General features: G+C 41.2%; 1 protein-coding gene across 5 annotated transcripts in view; it reads left to right on the forward strand.

The window, feature by feature from the left end:
* LOC115013242 (spermatid perinuclear RNA-binding protein-like) overlaps positions 1 to 21999 on the forward strand; it is a 75410-nt gene that overhangs the window by 42788 nt on the left and 10623 nt on the right. For all 5 annotated transcript variants that reach the window (XM_029439363.1, XM_029439362.1, XM_029439365.1 and 2 more), the window contains 10 exons: positions 1003 to 1098; positions 1379 to 1490; positions 4214 to 4311; positions 6627 to 6720; positions 7027 to 7095; positions 14099 to 14307; positions 15487 to 15636; positions 17035 to 17169; positions 20407 to 20547; positions 20638 to 20761. In XM_029439363.1, the coding sequence (XP_029295223.1) occupies positions 1003 to 1098; positions 1379 to 1490; positions 4214 to 4311; positions 6627 to 6720; positions 7027 to 7095; positions 14099 to 14307; positions 15487 to 15636; positions 17035 to 17169; positions 20407 to 20547; positions 20638 to 20761 (1228 nt within the window). The remainder of the gene's footprint in view (positions 1 to 1002; positions 1099 to 1378; positions 1491 to 4213; positions 4312 to 6626; positions 6721 to 7026; positions 7096 to 14098; positions 14308 to 15486; positions 15637 to 17034; positions 17170 to 20406; positions 20548 to 20637; positions 20762 to 21999) is intronic.

Consider the following 21999-nt stretch of genomic DNA (forward strand, 5'->3'; position numbering starts at 1 on the left):
CAATGCTGCATTCACATGCTACTCGGATAATCCCATATCCAGAGTTGGGAATTCTTTCTTCCAACTTCAGTGGGTTCATGAACAGAGAAGATGTGTTTTAACAACACGTTGATGAATGTAATGAGTACTTCCTTGGCCCATGCTACACAATTCCACCAAGTTTCATAAAAATAGGACCAGTGTTTTTTTCTGTAATCCTGCTGACAGACAGACTCACAGACAAACCAACAGACAAACCAACAGACAAACAAGTCGAGCTGAAAACATAACCTCGTTGGTGAGTAATAACAGTTCACTCACTGTGGTGAGCTGGCAGTAAATATTCTAGCAGAGCAGTTCGCTAGCATTAGCACTAGCTCAGCTCTCCTGACCCTCGCAGCTGCAGGTCACATGTTCTCTCAAAAGTCTCTTTTATTTAACTCTGTGAGTACAATGAAAGATTCATCAGCGAGACCCTGAAGAAATCTGCACTGATGTTGGAGTTGTTTTGCTAAACTATTCCAGACTGTGTTTGTACCCAGAGACTGAACTTAAATAGGACCTCTGCCCGCATGTACTTTTCTTTCCTTCTTTCTTATTAGAATTTATATTTATTCATTTCTAACTATTTTGCAACTTTTTATTTTGTTTTGTATTCTTTTTAAATATACTGTATTCATATTTGTTTTCCTATATATATTTTTGTAATCATTTTGTGGGGGTTCCTCTTTGGGTTGCTTTGTGAAGAAGTTGCTCTTATGTTTTCTTTTATAAACTGTTTGTCTTCCTTAAAGCTAAGAGTAATAAAGATGGTTTAAAAAAAGAATAACAATTGAACATTATCAAATGAATATCAAATTCAGTCACAGTAATAAAAGCAGCATAGTGAAATTTCAGGGGTCATGAAAAATGTCTCTTGAAAGGTGTGATGGGCACGTATGTTTAGAGAGTGTGCTGCTGTGCTGAATGCTGTCTTGTTGAAATGCTCCTCATGCTGTCACTAAGTCCTGTCTGTCCCCTCAGGCCAGAGTCACAGATCTGAAGTCTTGCGTCATCGTCTTGAGGATTTTCAGAGACATGTGCAACAGACTGGCTGGGTGGCAGCCTCTCAAAGGATGGGTAGGTGACGGCCACAGAATCCAAAAGGGACGTCAAGATCTCAAATTCAGTAGAAGATGGAGTTAAACAAACTGTAAACTACACAAACACTGCAGTGTTCACTCAGAATGGAAAACAGGAGTTTTATAACTTTATATCCCAGGCTTTAAAACTGCTTATTTTGCTTGGTGTGTATGTGCAGGGTGAGTAATAAGCCAGTAAGGACCAGAATCATGACTGGAATTGATTTAGTTTACGCTGAGTGTCCTCCCACTGTCCTCTCTCTGTCCGCTCTCTGCAGCCTCTGGAGCTGATCTGTGAAAAGGCAATAGCCACCTGTAATCGGCCGCTGGGTCCAGGTGAGGCCCTGCGTCGTGTCATGGAGTGCATCGCCTCCGGGATCCTCATGCCAGGTTAGGGATCCGTCCTTCACTGCCACCTCCAAGCTTTGCTATTTGCATTTACACTCTGCCTCTCATCTGAGCTCCAGGGTAGTTTAACATCGTTAGTGAACCCCGGTGTTGCTGCCCATAAAATATGTGTGGAGAAATTTAGAGTTTATAGAAAGATATAAACTGAGGCCAACATGTGCAGAACATTTCATTTATTTTCTTTTTTCTGGTAAGTTTTAAAATAAAGAGTAAAATGACTTTGTCTGAGCAAACATGTGCTGTTCATGGCTTGAAGGTTTAGAGTGGAAAAACAATCCAGCTGTCAGATTAGTGCAGATAATATAGTTGACCTCAAAGAGTTTCTGGCAAATTGTCAGATGAATCAATAAGGAGAAGCTGAACTCCTGACCTGGACTGCAAATAAAGTTGGGCAGTTTCTTTCTTTTTTAATACTTTATTGCAGTGTTTCTTTCTTTATCTTCCAGGCAATTGTTTACCATTGCACATTTGTATGCTTTTTATGCAAGTTAAATGCCAATATTAGGCTTATTTTAAGATACTGGAAAAGAGCGTCTGGCTGATTGTTTAAATGGAATCGGGAAAACATTGTGCGTTCTGGTCCTGGTGAAACAGTGGACCATCAGTTTACTATATCCTCTATCTGTGGGAATACGTGAGTCCAACCTGTTCTCATTCCCAACTCGTCACATGCAGACGCTTGGTGGTGTCAGTAGTAAAAGATGGTGGTTTGGGTTAAATTAAGTGTGGTTGTTGTAACTTAACATAACTTCAAAGAACTCAACGTTGACTTTTGGTTTCACACGGGACACAAACAGCGGTTTCCTGCGTGAAAGTCTTGTTTTACCCATCCTCCACCCCGACCTACTCCTTGCGCTGGGGATGAGTTTACACTGGAGTTACTTGAAAGTCTGGTGTGTCTCTTACAGACGGTAAAGGCTGCCTTGTGCGTCGTATCAGAGAGCTGGGACAACATAGTCGCCCATTGACGGCCTGGGTTAAGACCGGGCTGGGGATTCCCACGGCTGCTGCTACGTGCTGATAACCAGATTTACTCTTTGAGATTTTCATGGATTAGTTTTAGTTTGAATCATACATTATGATATGTTGGATCTTATCTTGTTCTGTATTAAACGGTATTATCTTCTAACAAGAATAACAAATATAGTGTTTATGGTGGCAGGACATTGAATTCTATGTAAATGACTCAGTGTTCATGTCATTGTGTCACACAAACGGGGTCCTCATGTAGGCAGTATATGTTATACCCTCTGTGTGATACATTCAACCGTTTTAATCTTGTAATTGATGAAATTCTTTCTGCCAGGATTTAATATATGTGAGCAGTCAGTGGTTTAGAGTAGACGTACTGAATGGATCCAGTAATAAGACTCTCTGCTCAGACAGCAGCGAAAAGAAATGACAAAGTTTGACACTGAATTTGAAATCAGCAAGGACACTTGAAGAGCAACGTGGCTCCTTCTGTTTAGAAACATGTGCTATTGAATTGAATGAGGAGAAGTATTTACAATGATGATCTGATGTTTGTGATCAGTGTCTGATTGATAAGTGTGTCTATTATAAAATCAATGTTTACTATATCAGCCTTTAAAAGGGATTAAACATCATGAGTGGCAGCAGCTTCGATCACTGCTGAAAACTTGCTGGACTCTTTGGTCCAAACTGAAATATTTTCAACAATTACTATTATTACATGTTATTTAGCAGCTCAGGGGCACAATGGTGGCAGCCTGGTATTGAACTCACAACCTTCGGTGTTCTATTAGGAAGCCTAACCACTAGACCACCACCATAAAACCATTTGATGGATATCCATAAAATCCTGTTCAGTTATTCATGTTCCCCTCAGGAGGAATTTAATAACTCTGATGATTGCCACCATCAGGTTCATATTAAAGGTTTTTAGTGAAATATCAAACAACTATTGCATGAATTTACTCCCTGTTCCCCTTTCTCCATGCACTGCTCACTTACCCTGACAACAAATTAAAAGCACGTATGTATTGTGTATGTTTAAAAAAGGATGCTAATGTTTTAGGATAACCTGGTGTTTGGCTGTAACCTCCTTACACACAGGATGTACTAAAGATTCATGGCCTGGATATCAGACTGGAGTGTCACTAATGATGCAGTGTAGGATCACCTCCACTCGTCTTGTAGTACTCTACAGTGCATTAATTGGGTAGCAGATTCCCTCAGGGCTCCCCGAGAGAGTGCCAGTGAATTCACAGCCACATGAATGATGCTTTTATTTAACTATAAGTTGTTTCATTCAGAGGATCTACTCTATTTTCTTCATCCTCTGAGATTTCTATTCTAGATCAGTCCACGTGAAGAATGTTTCTTGCTCACCTCTAATAAATAGAAATATGTTCTCAGGTTTATTTTTTCCTTCTCACTCTTTTTCTATTCCGTATTCCTGCAGCTTCCATGTTTGATCAGTGCAGAGCAGCGAGTTAGCCTTTGTGATGATGTGATTGGATTTTGTATTTGGGGTTTGCCTCCGCATTGAAATGGCAGGTTGTTCCCTGAATGCCCTGAATCATTGATGAGTTACTGCTGCATTCAGAGTATACACAGCAGGAGTCAGTCAATTATTTCCATGTGTGTTCGTGTCAAGAGAAATTAAAGTGGGTTCAAAGTGTGTGTCGCTGTTTGGAAGTCTATTCGTCTGAATCACAACCTGCTGTGGTTTTTCTTTACAGGAGGTCCAGGAGTTCACGACCCCTGTGAGAGAGAGCCCACAGACGTCCTGTCTGACCTCAGCGCCCAGCAGGCGGACGCCATCACACACAGCGCACAGGTCAGTCCACTTTACCCATCAGCCCCTTCTGCTGCTGTCAGTGTCTTCTTCTCAAGTAAAGTCTGAAGCCAGAAGAAGTGTAATCAGCATTGCTTGATTCTATACGCATTTACATCAGCAGTGTTTCTTTCGACTAGTGATTACTTAATAATAAATGTTTTTCCTGTAAGACAAGAAAATGGAACCATCAACTGTTTGCCTATTTTTGCTTGAAAGATGAATTGATTGATTATCAAAACGGTAGCAGATTAAGGTACGGTTAACAGCGTCCTGGTGAAGATCCTGTTAGGTCAAAACCAGATTGTGTTCTAACTAAGCGGCATCCTCCGGTGCGAAAGATTAAGCCAAAAACTGCACTTGAGGCTGGCTCCAAAAGGGAATCAATCCCCAAAGACCCCCCATGTTAAAATACCCAGCTATACAGCAGAGATAAACTTGTTTACAGCCTGGTATAAAAAACGCTTTTGATCTCTACAGCTCATTTCCCCATTCATGCCAACTCTATGGGGGGGTGAATCTTTATGTATGTCAGCAGTATAAACAGGGCACAAAAGCAGCACCATTTACCAGCCAAAAGCTGGTGAAAAAACAATAGTGATCTATTGAGTGGCTGGTAAAATGTAAACATTCACTAGCCATTCGGCCGGTGAACAAAGAAGTTAATGTTTCACCCTGCGTTTAAATTATATTTTGTATTCTTCAACGTTCATATTTGATACAATCTAATGTTCTGTTCATATAACTTCTCTTCTTGAAGAATGTTATTGATATCTTGAAATATCCATGTGCAATATATCCCACAATAAAAGGTACCTCGGGCTCCATTTAGCTAAACTCATGCTGTAGGTTTAAGGTAAGGCCTCCTTACGATCAGTCAAAGGAATTGGAACGACTCACAATATTTGAGTTTTATTTGTTATTTTCACCTGTTTCAGAGCGATAGTGGGTTCTGCTGCTGGAGGTCTGGAAGTTTGACAGGATACATTTTTGTTTTTAATTTAGGTTTAGGAGGTTTAAAGTTTTGCTGAAGGGCACTTTGACAGTAGCTGTTAAGGAAGATAGGAGCTTTCATCTACATTCTCCTGTCTTCTCTGGGGGCATGAACATGTAAAGCTTCCATTAACATCGTGTCTCTGTCCTCGGGGCCACAGCTGGTCCCAAAGGTGATGAAGTTACTCACACAAATAAAAGGTCACCTTAAATTTCCTCAAGTCTGTGAAAACATTCAAACTGGAGCTGCTCAATCTTTAACAGTCAACAGAGAGATTTATTTATTTAAATACAAATTCACTCTGTGTTGAAAATAATTTAGAAAGCCAAACTCCTAGGTGTGGTTTAGAGTTTCTCCCTTGAGGTGGATTGATGTAAAGCTACAGATGTGCTCTGATTTATAGACTTTTTACATAACTTGCACGATAGTCTTTCATTTTAACTGCTGCTTTATGGACGTTGTCTTTGCACCCCACCCCTGAGATTTATAAAACTTCCCTTCCTGTTTTCCTGCTATAAAAGCAGCCGCAGACTGTTACCTATCAGAGCGTAATCATTAGCTGGGCTGCGACTCGTGAGACCTTGAAACATCCCTCCGGGGTGCACTTCCACACCGCCCACTGCACCAATGTCAGCATTTCTTTCAGGAAACCGGACGAGCAGTGCCCCCCTCCCTGTTCCACTGATTGAAGTAGGGTTATTTAAAGCAAGTCCTCGGCCACCCAGGTGAAGCCCCGAGCCTCATGTCAGCACTATAAATAGCTGAGTGGCCGCAGAAGCCCGGACTCTGACCTCGGAAAAGCAGCCCCTCAGTGTTGCACAGGCTTGACGAAGGAAGCCTGATTAGCAACCCTAATTAGCGACCCTAATGAGCGTGGGAACACTCTTCCTCACTCACACCCACACCAACACTACTACTGTACTGCCACTGCTACTGCACCGCACATGGAACAACAAAGTCTGCCCCCGGGTGGATAATGTAGGCTCAGCGCTGAGAAATAATGAAGACATCCTCAAATTTCATATTTTCCTCCCTCTCTCTGTTTCTGCCTTTGTTTTACTCTCTGGGAATATTTATTTTTTATTTTTCTTATCTCCTTCATTTGTGCCCACTGAGGGTTTATTCCTCCCCTGTATAATGCATGAAGTTTCTCCCAACATCATTACTTGGTTTACGCACACGTTGGGCCGCTCTCACATGTTTTCCCGGTAATCAATCGCAGAATAAATTATATCTGTGCTGCCTGTTGTCCTCTGAGTGCAGAGTTCAATACAGTGATGTGCCCTTATTCTGTTGTGTGTGTGTGTGTGTGTGTGTGTTTCAGCATGCCTTGCGCCTCCTAGCCTTTGGACAGCTTTACAAGGTCTTGAATATGGATCCTCTCCCCGCCAGCAAGCCCTCACCAAGGCTGTTAGAAGGTGTGTGTTGTGTTTTCTGTTCATCGAGTCTGTGTGAGTGTGACGGTTTGTCTGTGTGTTTGTGTATCTTTGTATGTGCATCCTGTCTGTTTTCTGTGTGTACCCATGTCTATATTTGGATTCCTATTGTTATCTATATTCTACTTTTCCTGTTTCTTTGGCTCACTGTAAAGCAGCCCTTGTATTCTTCTGTTTAGATGCAATCTGGGAAAAGATAGTGATAATAATAATAATTCTAATAATGTGTTCAGATGACATGAATGTCTGTGTGATGTTTCAGGTGATCAGTGTGTTTGTGCTCCGCAGGCGGCTGTCAGAAGAGGCTTCGTGAGGACGTCGGCTCAGATGACAGAGACTTCAGCAAAAGGATGAAAGGTGACTTTGACCATCGACTCGCTTCTGTCACAGAATCACGGTTTGCTCAGATGATTTTAATCCTCTTCCTCTCACCTCTGAAACACAACGCAGGGGACAAGTGAAGAATACAAATAACCAAAGGCAGACTGATATATGCTAACTGTGCTCCGATCAGGATTTTTGGGGCCAATTGCTGGAAGCTGTATTGACTGATATCTATCACTGGATATAAAAGCATTTAACGAGATCAATTAATTCAAATTAAGAGACAAGAAAGTATCATGAATTGACAACTGTTTATTTATTGTCAGGCTAACCTATTCCACTCTAAAGGAAAAAGGAGCATACATACAAGCAGCTTTTGGCTTAGACACACAACTCTGCGTAGAGAAATTGTCTCGCATGTTTTGCGTCTGACGATCGGTGGCCGATTGATCAGAAAACCTTCATCTATGTAGCCTTAAACGCTGTGTTTAGGGCTGTAGGATCAGACGCAATTCAAACATGTTGAATACTGGAATATACTGGGTATATCTGGAATATTCTCAGTTCACACTGATCACTCGATTCCCGCTCGAGGTGCTCATTGTTTCTGTTTGTTAGTTTTTGGTGAAATTAAAGATTTTAGTTTTGAGTTTGTTTGTTGCACGTCCACATCCCACTGCGTGTGTGTCCCTAATGCTTTTTGAGATGCCTTTCCACCGAGATAGAATAAAACTGTGAATTTTCTAGAATGGAAACAGCAAAATATAAAATGTGAGCATACGATATAGTGTGTCAAGCATTCAGTATATTAGAAACCTGTCTTTGGTCAAACCCGCATCATGTGGAGGCTGACTCCCCAGGATAAAACTAAGCGTTTTTTCTCTTGACAGCAGATAAGTGGATATTGATTGAACACTTTGTTGCTCAGTTGTAGCTAATGACAAAGACAAAAAGCTTGTGGGTGTGGGTGTGGGTGGGACAGCTGTAAAGTACAGTTGACTGTAAACAAAGTGCCTTCTGACAGGCTTTGTGTAAAAGGTGGAAAAGTGAGAGTCAGTGGAGCACAAAGAAGCGAGCAGTGAGGCTGAGCTTTTCTTAGAGATCAGGACGCTCTCTGTTTGAGGATCAGAATGGCCTGTCAGGTTAAACCTGCTGTCAGACGGTATTCACTTCAACCTCTGCATCAGAGGAGACAAAGTACCTCGACTGGGCCTGGATGTCACACATTGTAGGCCGGTGTTTGAAATTCAGCAGTAATGGCTGATATCTCCACAAGATCATATTAGGAATGCAATTCAGTGCATTGAATTGTCAACCAGCTCACTGTATTTAAAAATGGCATTGTTCACCTCAGCATTCAGCTGCATGAAACAGGTTAAAAAAGCAGTTGAGATTCTTCAAGGAGCCGTTGCAGCAGTGGCCTTTTTAAGTGAAATGTTTCCTCGAAGTAGAGAATTGTGTGACGTTATCAGATTTCAAAATAGCTGCGAGTAGAGGCGGGGGGGGGGGGGGGGGGGGGGGGGAAATGAAGGTGTTGTTGATGAAACACACGTTCAGAGGTTATCAAGAGTCGATCTGCTCCTGTGTTCAGGTAAGAAAATGTCTGTGTGTCAGTGTCTTAATGTCATGTCAACATCAACCATCCAGGTCTTCATCTGGACGTAGCAGAGAGGTTTATTCAGCTCCGTGTCCTGTCAAGTGACATTCTGATTCTTGTCAGTATCAAAGGATGAGATGAGACTTTATTGATCCCAGAGGGGCAAATTCACATGATATAGCAAGACGGAAATATGCTGTATAAGGCAATGAAAATAAGAAATGAAAGAAATTTGAGAGGTGACATTAAAAAAAGATCTATACAATATGCATGCCGGTGTTCCAAAAACAACAGGAGGTTTGTTATTGTGTTTGTCTGTGGATTTGGCCGGCTAACCAACACAGTCAGCAGTAGCAGCTCTGTCAGATCTGAACACGTAGACATGATGCAGTAATCATTCAGTGTGACTTACAGTTCCTGGGGATATCACTCTCAGATGTCCGTCGCTAATAAATGTCCATATATTTGCATAGAAACCATAGAAAAAAGACGCTTCTTATAACTGCAGAACTTGCCTCATCAGGTACCATGCAAACATTTTCATGTTGCTAATTTGCCAAATTTGAACTCAGTAGTTCAATGATGCACTTCTGGTAGCCATGATGTGTGAACTATATACAGTATAAGTATGAATAAAAGGTCAAATATACACAATGTTATAAGTATAAAATACATGTAGAGTATGTACCGTATCATATAAATGGAAGAGAATAGCATGATATAGCTTATAATATAAATTACCATAAAAACAATATAGTATTAATAGTTACATAAGTTATATAAATTAGTTTACAAATGATATTGTGTTAGATAAGTTTGTATGTTCCCATAGTAATAACATTACTGGTAATATTGAGTGTAATCAGAGCAGCAGTTATTTTAGACATTTACATGTAAGTGTTGCTTCAGCAATATTTCAGCATTACTTTATTTCCAGGCCCTGCTACACGCTGAAGTGCACTTATTAATGTTGAAACATTGATTGTACGTAAATGTCTAGTCTAAACTTTAACTTCTATCCTGGACATGTTGGCATCTTTCTTTTCCTACAAATCAGCAGATCTGCCCCCACTGAGTGCCCATAAATGTCATCCATCATCAGCTGAGCATAAACTAAATCTTGGAAGTTGCTGCGCTATAGAGACACTTACAGTAAGTGTCACTTACTAGCCGCAGCTCTCTAGTTCTTTGCTATCGTTGTCTATCGTATAGTGCAAACATGTAGGAAGTTGGGATGCAGCAGCCCGCCTCCAGGAGGCTGAGCTGGGCTTTATTTTATTGTTGCAAGATAAAAAAAGAAAATCTGTCGTGTAACACCTCACAGTGGGATTTGTTTCTCAACTAGTTATTTTGTTCCCTCACATTGAATTGTGTATTCCCTCTCTAGCTATGAGTTTTGCATTCCCTCTGATCCATAGTGGCTGTTCATTGCTGCTGGAGCTACTTAACCTAGCTGACATTGATTCTGTCTGTGACAAGTCAATAATGGATGGCCGACTACATGCAGCGGTTGTATGTTTGCAGTGAGCGACCTGGTTGTGTCGGCTAAGTGTTAATTGAAGCCACTGTATTCCTGAGCTCCTCCTAACTTTCTGCTTTCTATGCTTTTATTAAAAGGAGCAGTAAAAGGTAGTCACGGTGCAGCTGCAGTAGCTATATTCATAGCATCGTTAAAGATTCAACCACAACTGCAGCCATAGTCCAATTATTATTATTATTATTATTATCCACAGCCAGCCATGTGGAGCAGCTAAGCTCACAGCGGCTGTGCTGTCGCAGTAATGAGCAGTAAGTGCATCATGTAAAGTAGAGCTGCAACACATCGATTAATCCATCGACAGAAAAATAATCGATTAAAAGTCATCTTTCATGCAACTTCCCTTTTCATTTATTTTACTACTAAAAATACATATTTCTAATAAAGCTGTACTAGCTTCGTAGCTTCGTTCATAACTTTGACATTCAGATTCTAACCCTCTGATCGCTGCGCAACTTCTTAATTTAGTCATTTTTTCCCCCTTTTTTAGTCATAAAATATGACAGACATTCGAAGCTTCATTTGAAAACCTCAATAGCAAGCTTGGATACTTCGGTACAGCTTTAAATTTTAAATATACTTTATTTTAAAAATGGCTTCATTCATTCTGACGACACGTTTGTTTGTTTCCATCTCAGCAGCAACATTTTCCAACCTGAATCAGTGGATTGGCTGGTAAACATCACGCCTGGCTCCAGAAGCCGTTTAGCTCAGAGTTGCAGATTAAGTCTTGTAGTTGGATCAAATCGAGGGCAGATTACATTCTCTCTTTTCATTTGTGACCTGATCTGATCAAAACAAATCGCACCAAGACCTTTTTTTTACCAATTCATCCAGACTAAACAACGCAGATTTGAAAACGTTCTAAAAGACAAGGCAACAGTCTTTCTACTGACAGCTACTGTACATCCATCCTCCTGTCTCTCTCTCTCTGTCTCTACCCCTCCCTTCCTCCCGTCTGTCGGAGTCACAGTAATTAAATCTCCCCTCTCTGGGACGATCGTCCCCCGGAACTCTCATCTGCCTCCAGTTCAAAAAAGGTGACGGGAGGCAGCGATAGAGAGGGACTAATACTGCGGACTGCTGCAACGCAATTATCTCACCGACTCCCACCATGCACATGAACACGCACACACTTATGAACACGCACACACATGCACACACTTGCACAGTATTTCTGCATTAACACCTCCCCCTCTCTTCCTCCCAGCACCTGTCCATCAACACCTTCACATCTATCTCCCTGCACAGCGTCTCCATCCATATTCACACTGAACCACACTTGAGTCTTAAGTACCTGTCAGACCCTCACAGTCATTACTCAGTGACGGCAGGACAAAACACAAGTGTGTGTGTGTGTAGAAGCTGCTGCAAGTATTCTCCGTGACACTTGTTTTACAGAAGGGGACATCTGTGGGTGGCCACATGGAAAGAATACATATTACAATAAAGATCACAGCGATATCTTCATCAGCATGTTAAAGATAATTACTGAAGTGTTCAAACTCGTCTCTGTAATTTAAAGATGTACACTTTAAACTAAAAAATAATGTTTAATATTAAAACTATGCGTTATAATCAAGCGACAATTCCGGGGCTGAAAAATGAAGCCTTTGTGTAAGTGGCAAAAACTGCAGCTCCTGGAATGGCCACTCGAGGCGATCACCATAGACCTCAATTTTTAAGGTGTAAATGTTTGCATAATTAAGGCTATAATACATTTCTCAATTTGTAAAAGCTTCAGAAAGAGGGCTTTAATCAAACTTGCATTACATACATTTGGCAGACACTGTCTAAAGTGACATGTGTAAGTACATCCCTTCCAAAGAAACTAAAATCATTCTACTGACAGGCCGATTGGAAAAGCCCTTTATAGATCTGGCTTTTTGCAAAGGGCTGAGCACATAGTTTTGGCCGCCTCTTTGGTCTCTGGGTGTAAAACATCTGATAAGATTTGTAGATATGAAGGTGTTGTGTGCCGTTTACTGACATTATCATAGATTTTTGCAGCAGCAACATTTTTACAAAGACCTCTTGTTGCTGATTGGAGCCACCACAGTGTCAAAGCTTCTCTGACATAACCAGACGGGGCAGTCGAACACCTGTAGGGAGAAGAATATAAACAATACACTGTCTTGAAACCAGTAAAACCTTCAGAAGTAACGTCTGATGCACATTAACTTCTTACCTCACAACAGCAGAAGCTGCTGGAACATCTGACCCCTCTGACTTGAAAGCAAAAAGCTTATGAAGCGCAGTCTGTGAGTGAGATTTCTATAGATGACAGTGATATTGAAGGTTAGGGCTGTCAGCTCTCGTTTTGATTCAGTTCTCTGTTAGTTTTTCTAAAGTGTTTACAGACTGACAGAACAAAGTTCAGCAAATATTTTGTATTTTGAAAGCACATTTGCTGAATTTGGACTTATAGCAGAGGGGGGAAAAGCATTTATTATTTAGACAGTCGGCACCTTTTGTTATAATAACATGTCACAGAAGTGTCACGGTTTCATTTTCAATTCATTTGTGAGATATTACTGCTCAGAAGAGCTCTCCTCCCGTCCCTGTGGAGGTGTGTGGAGTGTCTGCGTGTAACACCAGGGCAGTGTCCTCACCAGCTGCATACTAACAGTGAGGGCGCTCAGCCAGTGTATTCTATTTTATTACCCATAACTCTTGTTTTATTGATGGAGATTGATCATTGATGGAGTCCGTGCTCACAAGCTCGGCGTGTATTTTAAGTTTCAATATTGTCTTTGCTCTGAAATTCAGTTTGTCAGCACACTCGACATTAAAACTTGTGTTTGCATCATAACAACATTTAAAGGACTATAACAGGCTTTGCATGTGTTTGCCCATTTGCCTCAAACTTCATAGCAGCAAAATGTTTAGCTGTTTATTATTTAAACTCTTGGTAGAAACGTGGTTATATATTTTGTAAAAACAATTTAAGGCAGCATGTGGTGACCAAGTGTCATTATGTCATTGTTACTTTATCGATATAAGGAACAAGACGGATGTTTTATGATAAACAACTCAAACTCTGTCTGTCGTTCCCTCCATCAACATTAATATGAACCAATCTCATTTTTACTTTACATGAATAATAATTAATAATAATAATGAAATTAATAACAAATCAACATTAAATAAAGAATCTAAAAACATGAACTGCATGTTTCCTTTCACTTGTTCAGGCATTACTGACAGTTTGTCACAAAAAGTCTGCTGCTACCTTGACAAAGATCTTCAGACTTGAGGTTTCATCTTATTTCTATATATATCAAAAATCTGCCTTTTTTTCTGTTTAAATACATTTTATAATCTTGATAGCCTGGAGAAGCTGATGTATGTTGGTACCATATTAATCAGATGTATTCAACTGTACCTTCACTTGCTATATTTACCCTTCTGTTCCGAGTGTGTTAATTCATTTTCATACAGAACAGAAGTGAATGCAAATCAATGGCCGCCTGGCCCTGTAGAAAAATCTAAAACAGCTGCTAATATTTAAAAGCACAGCAGTAGAGATCATCCTTTGTCATTTTAAAAGCTAAATATTACAGGTCTACTCTCTGCTGATTGTCACCATGAGGAGTTTGCTTGGGTCGACATTGAACTTGAATATCATCGTCCTTCCAATTCTTGTATGCGATTGTTGAGCTCTAAAAATTACATTTACTTGCATAACGAGGTTGTGAAAGGTTTTTAGAGTTCAAAATAACCCATTGAGACGAGATGAGCTGGCAAAAGTGTTGCTCACATTAATCAAAGTGCATTTACAAACCAGTGTGTAGTTCAGCATTCACACTGTGATCCAGAGAGATGATCGTCGTAGTCCTGCTGTTGTGTGTTTGCCAATATGTTGAAAACACCGGCTGACATGTGCATCTCTGCTCCTTTAGTACTGGACTGGAGGATGACGGATCCAAACCACCCCATGAACGCTCTGATGCGTCTCAACCAGATCCACCCGGGCCTCCAGTACCGCCTGCTGTCTCAGTCGGGCCCGGTGCATGCTCCAGTCTTCACCATGTCTGTGGACATCCAGGGAACCACCTACCAGGCCACCGGGAACTCCAAGAGGACGGCCAAGCTCCAAGTGGCCCTCAAGGTATTCAACAGAGTTTAAACTGTTACAGGAAACTTCCAAGCAATCATTTCAAATCTGGGATTGTAGTCTAATGGCCTCTGACTGGAGCAAATATCAGAAATTAAAATGTGGGTACGGTTGTACTCCAAGACGCAGCTGCATCAAACATAAGTGCAAGTCTTTCTCTTGAAAACTGTCTGTCTGTTGAAAATAAACATTTACAAAATCACACATTTTCTGACACAAATCATCAACTATGGACTACTAAATGTGGTACAATTTGGATGATTGTTGACGTCCAACAGAATGTATTGCATCATTTCATATTTTGTTTATTAGTAAAGTACTTTACTTTACTTCAGAAATAGTATATTACAATGATTGGAAATAAGTGCATGCTCTATATTCAGTTAGAATGTGGTGTACAATTAGGACTGGCATTTGCATCACCCAGAGCATGATGGGAACTCAGAACCGCTTCGTAACAAATGAAAATCTGCTTATTTGTTCCCCATCAGTACATCCTTCTTTTTTGTTTATAGTATTTTATTATTAGAAATCATATCGACAAAAACCAGAAGAACAACTGTACAAACTGACAAATAAACTTTTTTTAATTGATCACAGAGCAGAGAATGTTCTTTTTGTGACAAAGTTGTTAAGTTTGCTCACACTTTCTGTTGTTCACACACAATTATCTATTCAGTTACACATTCACACGCCAGTGCTGTCCGGTACAGCCAGTCTTTGTGTGGTTGTTGTTGTTGTTGTTGTTGGCCACTTTGCAGCCTCACTGCAGCAGCTGTCAGGTGGTTGACTGCCCCTCAGCCAATGAAGGATGTTCTTTGTATGTTGCACTTACTTTTGTTTGGCTTATTTGAAGCTATTGTTCTGCACTTTAAATGATTTCACATATTTGAAGCTAATGTACCTGCAATATTCTTGCTGTTTGTATCCTCATGATTATTTGTACTTATTGTAAGTCGCTTTGGACAAAAGTGTCAGCTAAATGAACTGTAATGTAATGTTGAGTGCCTTGCTCAAGGATAGCTCAGTCATAGATGATGGATGCGGACGTGTCGGGACATTAGAGAAAGAATATCAGTTACTTTTATAATTAGGTAAAGCTCAGCTGGAATGCAGTAGAGACCTGACTATTTACTGAAGGTAATGAAATAATGAGCTGTGTTTCATCCTCAGGCGCTGCAGGCTCTGGGATTCGTGCTTGGCAGCGACGGAGACGTGGACTCACTGAGCGCCGACGAGAAGTCAGATGGCGAAGGCAAGATCGACAGGATGTCCACCAGCTCCAGCTCCACCTCCATCACCTCCTCCACAGACGCACAGGAGGTGGGAAGCACACACACACACACACACACACACGACACACACACACACACACACGACACACACACACACACGACACACACACACACACACACACACACTGGGATTAATAACATGAACACATTAGGATTAGGCTGCTGCACAGACGGACAGTCTCACCAACCAGTGAAGTGATGGAGCTTCCTCACGTATTACAACTACACGTAAGTGAGGTTTATCAAAAATTCTTTAGTTGAAGTGTCATCCTGCCAAAAAAACAAGCTGCAAACCCTCAACTGGAGTCACCTGCCTGTTTCAGCCAATATGTTTTGGTTTGGGAGGGATGACCCTAAAATTTTCGTCTAGCTGTTCTTACAGAGTTTAATTGTACTAATTATAAATCTGCCAAATGGATGTGAAATGTATTAATTTTTGTCTTTTTGAGGCTTCTCAACCTTCATCTTTTTTATTAATAATATCATTATTACTTGATGCTTTGGAAATATTATCCCTTTTACATTCACGCCAATATTGAATAAAAAATAAACAAATGTAAATAAATACATTTCAGAAGGAATCACTGAATACTCGGAGCTTTTGGCAGTAAAATGATGAATGAAAAAAATGAACTTTCTCCGACCAAACTAATCCTTCTCATGTTAGTATGATTGTGGTTTTAAAAACAAATCATAATCATCTGTATTTTTACAGCACACAAAACAGAATACTGCTAGGTAGACAGTAAAAATGAACACGCACTTGGTCACACACACATATACAAATGAAGACAAAAGGCCGACTATGACTATACAAATAAGGCATTTTAAAGTTACTGTTCTGATGAGCACAGACATTATGAAGGATTGTAATGTTTTAGCAGTTCAGCAATGTACTTTAAAACTGTGCCATGTAATGCTTTCACAACCCGTCTACTCCTCGTGACAGCTTGCATCTCATTTTAAATGACCACTCAAGAATTGATAACAATTTACAAAAATGCCTCCAAAATACCAAGACCTTAAGGAACACCATAGAAATACTCATGCTGTGATTTGAATACAAGTTTTATTTTTCGGTGATCCGCTGACGATCACTTCTGTTCTGGCAACTGCTCAGAAACCCACCTAATGTCCTGTGAACGCCCTCGGTCTCTAGTTTGTGGTTGTAAAGTTTCATGAGGCTGTGATTGTCACAACAGGTCATTTTATAGAGTGAAGTGTATATATACAAATGTATAAATAAATCAATATATTTGATACATTTTGTCAGATAGTTGGACTGTACTCAACATTACTCTCTCTAGTTTTTGTTCTACACACAAAGGGAAACCCGATGTGACAGGGCTTACAGGAAAGTTTTACTTTGGTGAAACATGAGAACATTTAGGAGGCCTGACTCTCTTTTCTCTCCGTGTGTCTGTAGTCCAGAGCTCCAGGTCCGATCCTGACGGCGGGAGGTAAAAACCCGGTGATGGAGCTGAATGAGAAACGCCGTGGCTTAAAATATGAGCTGATATCAGAGAGTGGCAGCAGCTACGACAAACGCTTCATCATAGAGGTATGAACACACACACACACACACACACACATATTCATAGATATCCTGTCTTCCTTTCAGAGGATCTTATTAGGAATTGATGAGGGAGGAAACTTGTTTGATGATTGGGGCTTGCTGCAGATCAAAACATCTTCTCGAATTTAAAAACGCCAGGAAAGACAGCTGCACATGAAACCAATTTTATCTGAATCAAGTAGTTTCTACAAATCTAAAGTGTCTGATTTCCAGTCTAAATGTCTCGATATTATTAGGCACCAGGATCTTGTTTCCTTTAAGGATTATTTCTTATGATAAATGTGTGCAATTATTTCACTGGAAAGCAAAAAAGAGGCAAATATAAGAAAATGTTTGATTCCACAGGATAAATAACAGGCGCAGCATGAAATGTGTAAGAAGAAGAATTGAATTGTGGAGGCAGGTGTGTGGGTGAAGCAGTAGGTTGAGGAGAGGGCTGCAGAGGGGAAAGTGTTCTCTGGTGTGTGATCCAAGTCGGCCCAAAATCGGGTATCTAGACAAAGTGAAAAGGTACACAGCTCCGTCCCGTTGCTAGTCCGCCTGCAAAAGACTCCCTCGTCTGATGAGGCTACACTGCCTCTTCTAACCAAGCGCTGCTTCTTATACACACATGCTGATTACTCAATTAGCTACAGCAGTGCTAACCAAAGCCCTGTAAACCAGCAGTACAATGACTCTGATTGTGACGTACTGGCAATAGAAACCCAACAGCTCAAAAAACAGTTACACAAATCAAGGAAGAGATGTGATTTCTCAAAATCCTTCTCATAAATGGCTCAAAATATGCCGAGAAAATCTAATTGTGAAGCCATGAAGGTAATGATTATTTGGAGGAGGTGAACAGCGTTTGCCTGATATCACCTCACCACGTGGGGCCTGCCCGTCAGGAAGTTGAGTATCCAGCTGCAGATGGAGGCCTCCAGTCCAAGATCAGGGAGCTTAGTGACGAGTTTAGAGGGAATAATAGTGTTAAATGCAGAGCTGTAGTCTATGAAGAGTATTCTCACATATGTATTCCCTCTGTCCAGGTGGGTGAGTGCAGTGTGTGTCGCCAAGGAGATGGCATCATCTGTGGCCCTGTTTCGTCTGTATGCAAACTGAAGGGTGTCCAAGTTGTCAGGAAGAGAGGCTCAGATGTGGGTTTTGACTAGTCGCTCGAAGCACTTCATGATGACTGTTGTCAGTGCGACCGGGCGATAGTCATTTAAGCAGGAGGCTGCTGATTTCTTGGGGACAGGAACAATGGTGGATGACTTGAAGGGGGTGGGTACTACAGACTGACTCAGGGAGAGGATGAAGGTGTTGGTGAACACCTCTGCTAGTTGTTCAACGCACACCCTGAGAGCCCGTTCTGGGATACCATCCGGGCCCGGAGCTTTACGGGGGTCGACCTTTTCGAAGGACCGCCTCACGTCTGCCGTTTCTAGGGTCAGTGTGGCAGTCCCCCCACCCATCTGTGGGCTCACGGCGGGTGCTGTGTTGTCCGCATCAAACCGAGCGCAGAAGGTGTTAAGCTCGTCTGGGAGCGATGCGATGAGTTGAACAGTGTCCTTGTTTTTGCCTTTGTAGTCCGTAATACAGCGTAATCCACTCCACATGCGTCTGGGATCAGAGCTGTGGTAGTTGGATTTCACTTTATCCCTGTAGTCCTTCTTGGCTTTATTTATCTTTATTTTCTGCCATTCGGAACTGTGTGACAGGGCCGTATGTCAGTTGACTCAAAGTAGTAAGACCTCATCAGTATCTTTGTTCCATTTGTAAGTGACCCTGGAAACCGTTTTTTCCTGTTTTTAGTTTCTGCCTGTATGCAGGCAACTGAAGGATGGAGCAGTGATCTGCCTTTCCAAAAGCAGGGCGGGGGAGGGGTTTGTAGCAGTCTCTGAAAGGGGTGTAACAGTGATCCAGGATCTGCTCTCCCCTAGTGGGAAAAGTGATGTGTTGGTAGTATTTTGGGAGAACTTTTTCATGTTGGCTCTGTTAAAGTCTCCCAAAACAATAAACGCAACCTCAGGGTGTGAAGTCTCCAGTCTATTTACCATCATGTACAGTTTGTGGAGGGCTGGAGATTTGTCAGTCTGTGGGGGGATGTAAACAGCTGTGAGGATGACTGAGCTGAACTCTCTGGGGATGTAGAAGCGTCTAGCTTTAATGGTCAGCAGCTCCAGAAGCAGGGAGCAATGCATTTTTAAAACACAGACATCCGTGGCCCACGAAAAGTTAACCATAAAGCACACACCACCTCCTCTTGACTTGCCTGAGTGTACAGTGGTAAAGTGGCCTCCGGTAGAGCAGGTGGCAGTATTATGTTTAACTTTAGATGAAAAACGTTATCTGTCAGTAAACACACAGAAGAAGAAAACAGGAACAATAACACAGAAGGTGAAGACGAGAACATATGATGAGAGTCACAGTGAACGGGAGATAGATGGAGACGCAGTTGTACCTGCCAAACAAGTTAAAACTTTATGTAAGTACCAAAGGAGAGGAGACCTTCCCTTATTTATTAAAAGCAGAGTCGGGAAAACTCCTGCTTTTTGTAAAGTGTGCCATTCAGATGTTAGCATCGCACACGACGGAATAAGCGATGTTCGCCAGCAAGAAAAATCGTCCAAGCACAAGCACGTCAAGAGGCACAAAGACATCCACTGTCAATGACATCATGTGTGACAAGAACTGTGTCGGAGGGAAACCAAGTGACCAAAGCTGAGGGAAAGATGTCGATGCTTTGTGCCAAAAATAATGTAGCCTTCAGCTTCTGCGTTGATTTCAGTCGCAGTGTAGCGGACATGTTTCCCAACTCTGACATCACAAGGAAGTCCTCGTCGGGGGAAACAAAAGTCACACAACTAAAAAAAAACACACAAAATAAATATTGCATGGTTAGCAACATTGTTGTTTTATTTACAGTGACAAGGCTAGGGGCCCTGTTCCCTCAGTTGGGATTGAGTGAGGATAGGCGGAGTCCTGCCTTATTTTGAAATTCCAATGTTGACAGGTATGTGTTTCAGTGAGCGCCAAAACACAGCTCGTCAAGTTTGTTATCTCATCAAAATTATTAACAATTAACTGATTATCAAAATAGTTCCTTTCATTTTTTCAGTCAATCAACTAATTGATTATTAGTTTCAGCTCTTATTCTATGAAGAGACAAACATCTAGACAAAAAAGAAACATACCTCTTCATACAAACTTCATCCTTGTGTCTGTGTGTCTGTGTGACAGGTGGAGGTGGACAAGCAGGTTTTTCGTGGAACGGGTCCCAATAAGAAAGTAGCTAAAGCCAGCGCAGCACTCACCGCCCTGAACAGCTTGTTCTCTGGCTCCAAAGCTACAAGCAACAAGAAGAAAAGACCCAACCCTCCTGTGAGTACATCAAGCGCTCCTGGAGTCAGCTTTAAATTAAACGGCATCATGTACGGTGCTCATGTGTACCTGGTTTGTGTTTTTGTATAGCCAAAGCGACCTGTACCCTCGGTGCTGACCCTCCCGGCCCTCACTCCCAGACCTCCATGTGTCCCTGTCATCCCCAGAGCACCCTACATGAGCACCACACCCACACATGGATACATCCCTCCAGGTGAGTCCAGCTGTTACAAACTACCTGAACACCCCTCACACAAGTTTGATATAAACTTATTTTCCTTTTTACATGATTTATAAGAAAAAGACTGAGGAGAGAAACTGTTGTGTTTACAGTAAAATCATTGTAGCTCATTCCATTAAACGTTTGAACTAAAAAGCAGTTCTTCCATCTTGTTTCCTTTTAATCAAAATGAGTTAAGGCCGAACCGGCAAATGTGTAACATACTGTAGTTTTACTGATTTCAGGTTTATGTACAGTTATTATGACGTCCAAAATGACCTGGATTTATTCATCTGAAAACTCAAGATTGTACTTTAAAAGAGAAAATGTAGGGTTATTGTTAAAGTTTCGGTTGGGTTAGTTTTTCATGTTCAAAGAAATAGTTTTAAATGGTGGGAAATATACTAATTTGGTTTATGGTGGAGAAATAGTTAAGAGGAATAACACCGCTTTCATGTCTGTACAGTAAATATGAAGCTAGGTGCCGGTTAGCTTAGCACACAGACTGGAAACCTGGGGAAACAGATAGCCTGCCTCTGTCCAAAGATAACAGGCTACCAGTATACACTCACTAATTAACATGTTGTTTAATATGCACAAAAGCATAAGTGTAAAAATCGACAATTTGCCATTTGACAGTTGGATTAGAGCCGGATTATTTCTTCAGTGAGTTTTAGAGGTCTTGGTAGATGGATTTTGTTGTCGGACAGAGCCAGGCTAGCTGTTTCAAGTCTTCATGCTAAGCTAACCTGACAGGAGCAGCGATCTTCTCATGTAACCCAGTGCCCAAAGCAAAAACTAATTGATTTCTTTAAAGGAAAAGTATCATGTTTTCTCCTGGTCCTCTACAGATTACTTTAAAGGGCCTACGAAATGATATTTCGTCAGTGTTATTGGGCTTGGTATATGATAGAGGTTGCATATCTATTGTGAAATATGCCATATATATATTTTTAATATTGATGTATTCGTAATAAATCACGATCATAACAGCATAAAAATGACTTCCGCTAACAACAATCGATCGCTGCACCGAGAGCATCCACTTCGGCAATGTTCGGGCGATGACGTCACAAGTAGAATACAGCCGCCGCCAGTGTTCGTCTGCGTTGAAGCATCCAGCAAAGACTGCTGTCAATTATTACAAGAAAGAACGGACAACAATCGATCTCCAAGGCTGTGAATTGTGAAGCGATGTGTTGTATGGGGATGTGGGGCCGTCTCCAAATCTA

This window comes from Cottoperca gobio, chromosome 9 (assembly GCF_900634415.1).
Source record: "Cottoperca gobio chromosome 9, fCotGob3.1, whole genome shotgun sequence".
NCBI classification, from domain to species: domain Eukaryota; kingdom Metazoa; phylum Chordata; class Actinopteri; order Perciformes; family Bovichtidae; genus Cottoperca; species Cottoperca gobio.